General features: G+C 45.2%; 1 protein-coding gene across 6 annotated transcripts in view; it reads left to right on the forward strand.

The window, feature by feature from the left end:
• The window catches only part of TMEM87A (transmembrane protein 87A), a 94,419-nt gene that overhangs the window by 4,450 nt on the left and 76,480 nt on the right, over positions 1-13,489 (forward strand). For 5 of the 6 annotated variants that reach the window (XM_063947492.1, XM_063947493.1, XM_063947490.1 and 2 more), the window contains exon 2: positions 773-833. Coding sequence is in view for 3 of the 6 variants with exons in the window: in XM_063947490.1 (XP_063803560.1) it covers positions 773-833 (61 nt within the window). In the remaining 3 variants the exon portion in view is untranslated. Of the gene's footprint in view, positions 1-772; positions 856-13,489 lie in introns of all 6 variants that reach the window. The other variant, XM_063947494.1, reaches the window with a different exon arrangement.

Genomic DNA, 13,489 nt, shown 5'->3' on the forward strand with positions numbered 1-13,489 from the left:
CGTGCAGTGATGTCGGCCAGTGTGTAGGGCCCTTTAGTTTGTATGTTCTATAGTAAGCAATGATGAGTATTTGAGAGTCTGCTTGAGTGCTTCTATATCTGTGACTGTAGCAAGGCCTTACCAGTATTTGTTTATGTATTCAAATTATTTTGTGGAAATGCATCACAAACGCAATTTATTTGACGTCCATAGGAGTTGAGTTTTATACGTGTTTCTTACACATTGCATGCATGTTTTAAAAAACAAAACAAATCTCACAAATGGAATTCATCAATGATGAAACAGGACGTTTTTGGCCTCTCCCTAGTCCAAAGGTTCTCAAACACTGTCCTCAGGACCCCAAACAGTGCATGTTTTGCAGGTCTCCTCACAGAATCACAAGTTAAATAATTAGCTCCACATGTTGATCTTTTAAAATATGTCTGTGAGTAATGAGTACACCTGCTGAGTGCTGTAACTTGTAAAACGTGAACTGTTTGGGGTCCTGAGGACCGAGCTTGAGAACCACTGTTCTAGTCAAACGCATGTACTAAAGGCAAGCAGGTATGTTCATGTAATGTTACATATTTGATATGACCTCTGAGTAAGATCCTGGGAACTATCACAGCTGTTACTGTGGGTTATATCTTATTTGTAACATGTTACCATAGGAATTGTTCACACAGATCTGCCGTTCTTTCTTCCAAGGTAATATATAGTGTAGCACACTCCTAGATTCTTTTTTTTTTTTGGTCTAGAAATTGTTTTATTCTATTATTTTTCTTTCTTTCAGAATGGGACAGCTTTCAGCTTTGGGAAGATTCTTTTTCGAGACTCCGTCATCAACATCTACTGTAAGAGCTAAATTCCCTTGAAGTGAGGATCTCTATGTACTGAGACACTAATGACTGCACTTGCATTATTTTATATACACAGAGTGCTTGTGTGACACTATGGGGCAGGTGTAATAACCTGGAGAAGGCAAAAGGAAGTGATAAATCAGTGATATGTGCAAGGTGATAAACGCTCCAGCCAATCAGTTCCTACCTGTTAATTTACGTATTGGAGCTGATTGTATGGTGCGTTTATCACCTTGCGCTTATCACTGGTTTATCACTCCTTTATGCCTTCTCCAGGTTAATCCATCTGCCCCTATATGCCGTAACTGTGTTTCAGAGCAGGACGTATATGTTTATATCCCGATAAGTTTCTTTTTTATTTAGTCAGTACGCTAGAAGCTAAATGGTCACCGCTCCAAGCACAGATTTCACTTGCCGAGCAGGTTTTTTTCTGTTTATCTTTCTCACTCACATCCTGTTTTGTATGGAAGGAATAGCGCATAGCTGTGTGGATAGGAAAAATAAAGTATACATTTAAAGCTAGGTAAGTCATCCTCATATAAAACATGTATTCTCAACCTGAAGATGGTAGACCATGCTACTGAAATAATAGAAATATGTATACAGTGTTCTCCCCAGAAATTTTTCCCCGCTGGGAGGCATCAAGAAGTAGCCGGGTGGTGATCTTCGCAATAATAAAGTGTTTAAATCCTGACTTAATATTATACGTCATACTGCACAATTAGTTTGTCACAGACATAATTACTGCCCTGCCATAGAATGCTAAGCAGCTCCCAGATAATGCCCCCACTAGTTGGCACCACAGGATGCTAAGCGGCTCCCAGAACAGATAATGCCCCCACGGAATGCTAAGCAGCTCCTAGATGCTGCCCTAACTTTCTGGCACCACATAGTTTTTTTTTTTTTTTTTAACAGCTCCCAGCGTATACTACACAGAACTGTGTTCACTGCTGCTCAGTCAGTGCGACTGTTCTCGCCTGAACAGCGTGCCCTTGCTTTTATTCAGGGCGGAGGGAACGCAGCCTTCCCCCTGCACTGTGATAGGCCAGGCAGCCGCCCCCTGCAGCCCACAACACTGACCTTGCAGCGAAAGAAGTCCGTCCCCTGACACCCGGCACTCTCACTAATTACACCTTGTTGCAGGTGGACACTGATTCCGGACGGAGTGCCCGATGAGAAGATCATGTGACACTGACGTCGGCGTAGCTTGGCTGTGTCAATGTCATATGATCTTCCCATCGGGCGGTTCATCCGGAAGCAGTGTCCGCCTGCAACAAGGTCTAATTAGTGAGAGTGCCGGGTGTCAGGGGACTCAGAGTCCAAGAGTGCCGGGTGGCATGGCGTCTCTTGCCGGGCGGACCGCCTGAAACTTTAATCCTGGGGGGGAACGCTGTGTATAGGTACAATTTACTTAATATAACACAGGCTGATTTTGGTGCTTGGCTTCTGTATTTGTAGAAGAGGTTCTCTCACTTTGAGTTATATTGCACCTTCTAACTCCCCTGCCACTCCCTGGATTTTATCTAGATATTTGCACGTTGCAGGATTGGATTTATGCTCTGTAGCTGTGGACAGGACAGGATCTATGCTCAGGATGTGTGCTCTGTAAGTGAGGCAGGTCATTTGCAGTCATTCTTTCCCCAAATGCCTTTTTGTTGTCACTTCTACCACTTTTCCACCCAAGTCCCTGGTCTGACCGGAGATTTGGAACACAGGACTGACCCCTTTCCACTGCGCCTCCAACCTGTATTCTTCCTGGTCAGAACCTTTTACGCTGCACATGGGTGCAGTAACGCTGGAAGTTTCTCAGCAACATTATCCCAAGTAGAGACTCTGGCCCTGCCCACAGATCAGTATCAGCATTGCAGGAACCAGCGTCCCCATGGATTTCCCCAAGCTGTAAACACGAGTCGGGTTGGATGACCCAGCTTATCCGTTTTTACACTGCCCCTTAAGACAGGTCCTTCCTGGGAACAATCCTGCAAGCTGGGTTAGATTCCCCGGTTACTGATCCCAGATTAACCCTTTTTCTCTGACGTCCTAGTGGATGCTGGGAACTCCGTAAGGACCATGGGGAATAGACGGGCTCCGCAGGAGACTGGGCACTCTAAAAGAAAGATTAGGTACTATCTGGTGTGCACTGGCTCCTCCCTCTATGCCCCTCCTCCAGACCTCAGTTAGATTTCTGTGCCCGGCCCGAGCTGGTTGCACACTAGGGGCTCTCCTGAGCTCCTAGAAAGAAAGTATATGTTAGGTTTTTTATTTTACAGTGAGACCTGCTGGCAACAGGCTCACTGCAATGAGGGACTAAGGGGAGAAGAAGCGAACCTACCTGCTTGCAGCTAGCTTGGGCTTCTTAGGCTACTGGACACCATTAGCTCCAGAGAGATCGACCGCAGGACCCGTCCTTGGTGTTCGTTCCCGGAGCCGCGCCGCCGTCCCCCTTACAGAGCCAGAAGCATGAAGATGGTCCGGAAAATCGGCGGCAGAAGACTTCAGTCTTCACCAAGGTAGCGCACAGCACTGCAGCTGTGCGCCATTGCTCCTCATACACACTTCACACTCCGGTCACTGAGGGTGCAGGGCGCTGGGGGGGGGCGCCCTGGGCAGCAATAAAAACACCTTGGCTGGCAAAATAATCACAATATATAGCCCCAGAGGCTATATATGTGATAATTACCCCTGCCAGAATCCATAAAAAAGCGGGAGAATAGTCCGCGAAAAAGGGGCGGAGCTATCTCCCTCGGCACACTGGCGCCATTTTCTCTTCACAGTGTAGCTGGAAGACAGCTCCCCAGGTTCTCCCCTGTAGTTTTCAGGCTCAAAGGGTTAAAAAGAGAGGGGGGGCACTAAATTTAGGCGCAATATTGTTTATACAAGCAGCTATTGGGGAAAATTCACTCAGTGATAGTGTTTATCCCTACATTATATAGCGCTCTGGTGTGTGCTGGCATACTCTCTCTCTGTCTCCCCAAAGGGCTGTGTGGGGTCCTGTCCTCAGTCAGAGCATTCCCTGTGTGTGTGCGGTGTGTCGGTACGGCTGTGTCGACATGTTTGATGAGGAGGCTTATGTGGAGGCGGAGCAGATGCCGATAAATGGGATGTCGCCCCCTGTGGGCCGACACCAGAGTGGATGGATAGGTGGAAGGTATTAACCGACAGTGTCAACTCCTTACATAAAAGGCTGGATGACGTAACAGCTATGGGACAGCCGGCTTCTCAGCCCGCGCCTGCCCAGGCGTCTCAAAGGCCATCAGGGGCTCAAAAACGCCCGCTCCCTCAGTTGGCAGACACAGATGTCGACACGGAGTCTGACTCCAGTGTCGACAAGGTTGAGACATATACACAATCCACTAGGAACATCCGTTACATGATCCCGGCAATAAAAAATGTGTTACACATTTCTGACATTAACCCAAGTACCACTAAAAAAGGGTTTTCTGTGTGGGGAGAAAAAGCAGGCAGTGTTTTGTTCCCCCATCAAATGAGTGAATGAAGTGTGAAAAAGCGTGGGTTCCCTCGATAAGAAACTGGTAATTTCTAAAAAGTTACTGATGGCGTACCCTTTCCCGCCAGAGGATAAGTTACGCTGGGAGATATCCCCTAGGGTGGATAAGGCGCTCACACGTTTGTCAAAAAAGGTGGCACTGCCGTCTTAGGATACGGCCACTTTGAAGGTACCTGCTGATAAATAGCAGGAGGCTATCCTGAAGTCTGTATTTACACACTCAGGTACTAGACTGAGACCTGCAGATAGTGCTCTGCAGCGTGGTCTGTAACCCTATCAAACAGGGATACTATTTTGCGAACATAAGACGTCGTCTTATATATGAGGGATGCACAGAGGGATATTTTGCCGGCTGGCATCCAGAATTAATGCAATGTCCATTCTGTCAGGAGGGTATGAGAGACCCGACACTGGACAGGTGATGCTGACTTTAAAAGTCACATAGAGCCTTATAAGGGTGAGGAATTGTTTGGGGATGGTCTCTGGGACCGCGTATCCACAGCAACAGCTGGGAAGAAAATTTTTTACCTCAGGTTTCCTCACAGCCTAAGAAAAGCACTGTATTATCAGGTACAGTCCTTTCGGCTTCAGAAAAGCAAGCGGGTCAAAGGCGCTTCCTTTCTACACAGAGACGAGGGAAGAGGGAAAAAGCTGCACCAGTCAGCCAGTTCCCAGAATCAAAATTCTTCGCCCGCTTCCTCTGAGTCCACCGCATGACGCGGGGGCTCCACAGGCGTAGCCAGGTACGGTGGGGGGGCCTCCTCAAAAATTTCAGCGATCAGTGGGCTCGCTCACAGGTGGATCCCTAAATCCTTCAAGTAGTATCTCAGGGGTACAAGCTGGAATTCGAGGCGTCTCCCCCCCGCCGTTTCCTCAAATCTGCCTTGCCGACAACTCCCTCAGGCAGGGAGGCTGTGCTAGAGGCAATTCACAAGCTGTATTCCCAGCAGGTGATAGTCAAGGTGCCCCTACTTCAACAAGGACGGGGTTACTATTCCACACTGTTTGTGGTACCGAAACCGGACGGTTCGGTGAGACCCATTTTAAATTTGAAATCTTTGAACACATACATAAAAAAATTCAAGTTCAAGATGGAATCGCTCAGGGCGGTTATTGCAAGCCTGGAGGAGGGGGATTACATGGTATCCCTGGACATCAAGGATGCTTACTACATGTCCCCATTTACCATCCTCACCAGGAGTACCTCAGATTTGTGGTACAGGATTGCCATTACCAATTCCAAACACTGCCGTTTGGACTGTCCACGGCACCGAGGGTCTTTACCAAGGTAATGGCAGAAATGATGATACTCCTTCGAAAAAAGGGAGTTTTAATTATCCCGTACTTGGACGATCTCCTTATAAAGGCGAGGTCCAAGGAGCAGTTGTTGGTCGGAGTAGCACTATCTCGGGAAGTGCTACAACAGCACGGATGTATTCTATACATTCCAAAGTCACAGCTGGTTCCTACCACACGCCTACTGTTCCTGGGGATGGTTCTGGACACAGAACAGAAAAGTGTTTCTCCTGCAGGAGAAAGCCAAGGAGCTGTCATCTCTAGTCAGAGACCTCCTGAAAACAAAAACAGGTATCGGTGCATCACTGCACACGAGTCCTGGGAAAAATGGTAACTTCTTACGAAGCAAAATTCCATTCGGCAGGTTCCATACAAGAACCTTTTAGTGGGACCTCTTGGACAAGTGGTCGGGTTCGCATCTTCAGATGCATCGGCTGATAACCCTGTCTCCAAGGACCAGGGTATCTCTACTGTGGTGGCTGCAGAGTGCTCATCTTCAAGAGGGCCGCAGATTCGGCATACAGGACTGGGTCCTGGTAACCACGGATGCCAGCCTTCGAGGCTGGGGGGCAGTCACACAGGGAAGAAATTTCCATGGACTTTGGTCAAGTCAGGAGTCGTCCCAACACATAAATATTCTGGAACTGAGGGCCATTTACAATGCCTTAAGTCTGGCAAGGCCTCTGCTTCAAAACCAGCCGGTACTGATCCAATCAGACAACATCACGGCAGTCGCCCATGTAAACCGACAGGGCGGCACAAAAAGCAGGATGGCGATGGCAGAAGCCACAAGGATTCTCCGATGGGCGGAAAATCACGTCTTAGCACTGTCAGCAGTGTTCATTCCGGGAGTGGACAACTGGGAAGCAGACTTCCTCAGCAGCCACGACCTCCACCCGGGAGAGTGGGGACTTCATCCAGAAGTCTTCCAACTGTTGGTAAACCGTTGGGAAAGGCCACAGGTGGACATGATGGCGTCCCGCCTAAACAAAAAACTAGATATTGCGCCAGGTCAAGGGACCCCCAGGCAATAGCTGTGGACGCTCTAGTGACACCGTGGGTGTACCAGTCGGTTTATGTATTCCCTCCTCTGCCTCTCATACCAAAGGTACTGAGAATAATAAGAAAACGAGGAGTAAGAACGATACTCGTGGTTCCGGATGGGCCAAGAAGAGCTTGGTACCCAGAACTTACAGAAATAATATCAGAGGACCCATGGCCTCTACCGCTCAGACAGGATCTGCTACAGCAGGGGCCCTGTCTGTTCCAAGACTTACCGCGGCTGCGTTGGACGGCATGGCGGTTGAATTCCGGATCCTAAAGCAAAAGGGCATTCCGGAGGAAGTCATTCCTACGCTGATAAAAGCCAGGAAAGAAGTAACCGCAAACCATTATCACCGTATTTGGCGAAAATATGTTGCGTGGTGTGAGGCCAGGAAGGCCCCAACAGAGGAATTTCAGCTGGGTCGTTTTCTGTACTTCCTACAGTCGGGAGTGACTATGGGCCTAAAATTGGGTTCCATTAAGGTCCAGATTTCGGCTCTGTCGATTTTCTTCCAGAAAGAACTGGCTTCACTGCCTGAAGTTCAGACTTTTGTAAAGGGAGTGCTTCATATTCAGCCCCCTTTTGTGCCTCCCGTGGCACCTTGGGATCTCAATGTGGTGTTGAGTTTCCTAAAATCACATTGGTTTGAACCACTTAAAACTGTGGATCTGAAATATCTCACGTGGAAAGTGGTCATGTTATTGGCCTTGGCTTCGGCCAGGCGTGTGTCAGAATTGGCGGCTTTGTCTTGTAAAAGCCCTTATCTGATTTTCCATATGGATAGGGCAGAATTGAGGACTCGTCCCCAGTTTCTCCCTAAGGTGGTATCTGCTTTTCACTTGAACCAACCTATTGTGGTGCCTGCGGCTACTAGGGACTTGGAGGATTCCAAGTTACTGGATGTAGTCAGGGCCTTGAAACTTTGTTTCCAGGACGGCTGGAGTCAGGAAGACTGACTCGCTTTTTGTCCTGTATGCACCCAACAAGATAGGTGCTCCTGCTTCTAAGCAGACTATTGCTCGCTGGATTTGTAGCACAATTCAGCTGGCGCATTCTGCGGCTGGATTGCCGCATCCTAAATCAGTAAAAGCCCATTCCACAAGGAAGGTGGGCTCATCTTGGGCGGCTGCCCGAGGGGTCTCGGCTTTACAACTTTGCCGAGCTGCAACTTGGTCAGGGGCAAACACGTTTGCTAAATTCTACAATTTTGATACCCTGGCTGAGGAGGACCTTGAGTTCTCTCATTCGGTGCTGCAGAGTCATCCGCACTCTCCCGCCCGTTTGGGAGCTTTGGTATAATCCCCATGGTCCTTACGGAGTTCCCAGCATCCACTAGGACGTCAGAGAAAATAAGATTTTACTCACCGGTAAATCTATTTCTCGTAGTCAGTAGTGGATGCTGGGCGCCCATCCCAAGTGCGGATTGTCTGCAATACTTATTTATAGTTATTGCCTAACTAAAGGGTTATTGTTGAGCCATCTGTTGAGAGGCTCAGTTGTTATCATACTGTTAACTGGATATGGTATCACGAGTTATACGGTGTGATTGGTGTGGCTGGTATGAGTCTTACCCGGGATTCAAAATCCTTCCTTATTGTGTCAGCTCTTCCGGGCACAGTATCCTAACTGAGGTCTGGAGGAGGGGCATAGAGGGAGGAGCCAGTGCACACCAGATAGTACCTAATCTTTCTTTTAGAGTGCCCAGTCTCCTGCGGAGCCCGTCTATTCCCCATGGTCCTTACGGAGTTCCCAGCATCCACTACGGACTACGAGAAATAGATTTACCGGTGAGTAAAATCTTATTTTCATTGCGATGCACCCCAGGTTATCACGTCAATAACGGGTTTTAGTGGCAGTGGTAAAGGGGTACTATTCTGTTGAAATGCCCACACAGAATTGGGGGGTTACTGTGTTTAATTTCAAATATTTGGCATATTTTTGAACTGTTTGATCCCGTTATTATTTGGAGGGGGAATGTCGTGATTGTATTATGACCTTCAGGAAAGACCAACGTTTGGTATAAAGAAAACTTGCATTTGAAGGCTTTGTGGCATATTCAATTGTTGCCGGGATTTTAAAAAAAGCTTCTTCTTTTTTTCTATTCAATGGCTGGGCACAAAAATCAGTTATGGTAATTTCTATAGGAATGTCCGCGGCTATTTTCTCGCAGCCCCAGAGCAGGTATAAAAACGCCCCCACCGTAATAAGGAGTTAGGCAATTTGAAGTTTCCCACTGGCTTAATAAGTGCATTAATTACATGTAATTATTAGTTGTTTTAAAAAAAATGGCCTTAAATTACCCATATTTTTTTTAAAAATTGTTAATGTATTTATTGTAGTATTTTAATGAAAAAGTAGTTTAGCATTTTTCTTTTTTGTTGCTTCATTTGCCTAAAATTATTCCAAAATCACTTTTTGTCGTTGTTTTGTTTATAATTAAATTTAAAAAAGTTAAATCTTTTAATATATACATACATTTTTTTAAATGCACAAATAAGCTGTATGGTGCATTTTTTTAATATCAAAATAGATTTATTTTGGTCTGAAATAAACATTGTAACTGTTACCCAACATTTTCTTTTCTTCATTTTTTGGAGGTAGAGGCTATTCAGAAAAGAAAAAAAATATATATATATATTATCTGTGTTCTTTTGCAGTACAAATTCCCACAGCCATTGCACTGTTTCCCATTACAGTGGATATCGGGAGCGTGCATACCTGCGTTAATGAAAAATTGGTTATGAGGTTTGCAGTGAAATGCATTGATGTAACATTTGCTAGTTTTGGGAGTCGTCATGTAGTAGGCCCTACACACTGGTCGATCTCACTGAAAGATATGAACGATCTCGTTCATTAATGAACGAGATATCATTTATATCTTTCAGTGTGGAGCACTAGCGATGAACGATGCGCTCATTCATCGCTGGTGCCCCGTCGGCTGTGCATGCAGGCCAATATGGACGATCTCGTCCATATTTGCCTGCACCTCTATGGAGCCGGGTGACGGGGGGAGTGAAGGAACTTCACTCCCCCCGTCACTGCCAGGTAATTGCCGGGACTTTCAGATGGGGTACGAGTGGGAACCGGACCACCTGCTGTTGGTATTGGATCTTGTCATCATCCCGGAGATCATGAATACTGTACATGGCTCTGCCTTGCCATTTGGATTAATTGGTGGTCCACACACAGCATGGGACAAGTTGATACATGGGTGCAATACAACAATCCACTCAGTGGGATCAGTTGGTGGCTCCAATCTCATTGTTCTCGGATAAGAGTTCTGCAATTTTGCTACAATTCAGCGATTTTTCAAGCTGGTCACTATATGAACCTCATTATCACTTTTCTGCTGCTTTTGCATGCTTATACCGCCCACAGACATGCAGCTAAATCCCAGGTTTATCAACCCGGGATTACTGCATGTGTGAAAGGACACAACCCGGGAGTAAGTCCCGGGTCCCCGACTTTGCCCCCAACCAAGGTCACGAAGCTTAGACCCGGCAAAATTCCCAGGTCACATGCCTTAAAAGGGTATTAATGATTTTGCAGAAGTCTGTTATTGTATCTGTGGCTTGTTTTTAGTAGGGCTCCTTGATTAGGATCTCTTGAATTTTCATGCAGAGACCTTTTGATCAGTGTATTTGTTGTAATTACATTGTAACATTTTTATTGCTGTTTTTTATATTACTGTGATTCCTCTTTTTCATGCAGTCTTTATTGTCTTTATCTATGAATGTGTATATTTATCAATAATTGATCAATCTATTACAGTATTATTATCAATAAGTGTTTTTATAGTGTTCAGTCTAGCATTCTTTACCCGTCACAGCCCGAGCAGTACCTCTTTCCTGGGAGGAAAGAGGAACTGAGCGGGTTGTGAACGGTGCAGGGCGCTAGAATGAACATTGTTACTGCTGCATTATTTGAATGCAGTGCTGTTAATTTTCTATTTCATGTTTTTGATTTATGGTTGGCAACCCACTAACAGCTGTTGGTTCAGTCAAATTAATTATGTAAATCATTTACTCTCCTAGTTCAGTTCCTTAGGTGCGAGTGTGTGGGGTTTCATTTGTTTATATATCCAGATGAGCTCTTACTTTCCAGAAGATTATTCACAATGTACTTATAATTTCACTATGAAGGTGGACTCCCAAAGATCTAATGATTCAAGTTCATATATCCATATACCACCAGAAAGAGCACAGACAGTACAGATAATTTTAAAAGTGCTTAATATCAAAAATATATTTATTTATACTTCATAAATGGGTGAAATTATTCTTTGGTTTTGTAAAGTCTTCCCCAGGGTTGCACACTGTAATTGCATATATAGCAATGTTGTTGTAGTGAATCTCTGTTATATACCAGTATGTATGTTGATTCCATGCATGGTTCATACCGTCACTCTTTTTTTTTTATTATGGTGTCTGTGTTTTACTGAATGATCTCACACTCTAACTATAGCAGTTGATTTCAGTTCTGCGATATGATACTTAGGGGTCTATTCATGAAGCAGTGAAGAGTGGAGAAGTGAGACTTTAGGGAAGTTGCTCATGGCAACCAATGAGCTGCTCCATACAATTGTATAGTATGCAAATTATAACTGTTACTTCAATGCTGATTGGTTGCCATGGGCAACTTCTCCACTGGCTCGCTTCTCCACACTTTTCACTGCTTCATGAATAGACCCCTTAATATTTGCCTCGGTACTTTTGTCCTCTAAACTTATGACATTTGAAAAAAAAAAAAACCTGCGTTCTAATCATCTCATCAATACAGTTTACGTTGTTATAATTAGCACAGATATTGCCATGTGAGCCCCAGTGATAAGATCTTTGGATCACCATAGCTTTTTGTTTAGTGTTTCATTCAGTAGTGAATGATGTCTGGTCACTATTGCTATAAAATATGTATGAAAGTTGTAATATATATAATCTAATTTAGGGCTCTGTGATCTAAACCTCCAATCACTGCAGCCGGTGTATCTTACAGAACAGCCCCTCCAGTAAATCTGGAGTTAAGAAAATAGTGTCTGAATTTTCTGGCGTCCCTTCTTGTGGCTATAGGCTGCTTAAAGTGGTTCAGTTGCCATGAATCCTGCTAATTTTTCCACGGGACTAAGTTCTGATATTGCTATTAGATGTGTATGGATCTTCCATCTCTAAACTAGCATCTAGGCTATATTGTGGGTCTCCTCTTAGTCCTTATTTAACTTTTGCCCAGGATTGAACATGACCTGCCCAGATTATGGAAGGGACTCCAGAGTTCTTTTGGACTTTGTGTCTGCCTCCCAAGATACTTGGAGACCTTTCAGATAAGCTCTATAAACATCATCAAATCTGATTTTGGTCTGTCACAATCCAGACCCTTTGCTAATTATTCTGACTACCTCTCCACAGTCACCGGTACTTTGCCTCACATTTCGCGCACAGGGCACCCACCCGGGACACTCAGCAAAAATCAATTAGGAGTCCTATTTGGAGTAGGCAAATTTTGGGGAGACTGTTCCTTCTCTAGGTTGATCCCTGGACATACCTCCATTCCCAGATATAGAGAATCTGAGGGAATAACCTGATAGGACAGCTGAAGTTGCCGAACCCAGGAGAATGTGGAGGTGCAAACGATACGGGCCAGAAACCATCAAGAGCCCTAGAAAACGGCAATAAACCTCATCACAACACTACAGATGGGAGAGAAAAAATGCTGCTCCCAGAAATGGCTGCTGTGTCTGTTCTGGAGGTAACATCATGAAATCACACAAGGAATGGAGTTCCATAGGAACAGGACATGACCCCAGGGCCCTCGGATCAAGATGAAGCCCCCAGTACCTTGCACCTACTTTGTGTGTGCAGAACTTAAGTTCTCCATACACTACAGCGACATGTTGGACCCTTACGATTTCCCTTGAACCACCCGGCAGCCTCCTGGGTGGCAGGATCGCATAGGATACATTGTATGTGGTCCTATTGCATACAATGTATCTTATGCGATTCCAGCTATGCCTGTGGGAACCGACATATCACGAGTGCAACATAAACGACCTAGTGTATGGGGCCCTTTAGTAAAGGGCTGAACTGTGATTAGAAGTCTCCTCTCCAGGAGTGAGGAGTCACTGTTCCACCTTTTGATGCTCAGTCCGGTGGCAGTGACTAGGTCAACCAGGAGGCAGCTTCATGGTGGGAGCAGGCTGCTGGCAGAAATAGGTGTAGATAAAAGTAAGGGCAAAGAGTCTTGCAAAAAAAATAAAATAAATGCATTAAATCAAGGATTTGCTGCTATAAGTACTGAATCACAGACCATCCATGTGATAGGACCTGTTAAACATATCTGCATCGGGGAAGGCTGCAAGCATCGCACAAAACGTAATATTGCTTGGGAAAAATCTAATAAATTCCGATCCGTTTACTACTTATAACTGTATATCTGACCTCTACATATACTTTCTTTTGGATTGAACTTTTATAGCCAACTCTGAATAAATGGAAAGATATTAGACTATGGAAGCAATTAGGTACAGGACATTTTGGGACAGGTGTATTTGGACAAGCGTTTTTGCGCTGTTCATGCTTCGTTGCTGAAACATATACAAAACATCCTCATTGCAACTTGAAGGCGAGTACCTGTGTGATACCTGGCAGTTTAGTGAGGTAGATGAATTGCAGGCTATGCAGAGTTGTGCGTGTGTGTAATTCTGTTTGGTTTAGGTGGATGTCTTGCACCAGGGGTGGCATTGATGCAAGTGCACACTGATTTAGTGAGGACTACTACGGAACCAAGTGTGCACATGGTCACATAGATACG

This window comes from Pseudophryne corroboree, chromosome 12 (assembly GCF_028390025.1).
Source record: "Pseudophryne corroboree isolate aPseCor3 chromosome 12, aPseCor3.hap2, whole genome shotgun sequence".
Lineage (NCBI taxonomy): Eukaryota > Metazoa > Chordata > Amphibia > Anura > Myobatrachidae > Pseudophryne > Pseudophryne corroboree.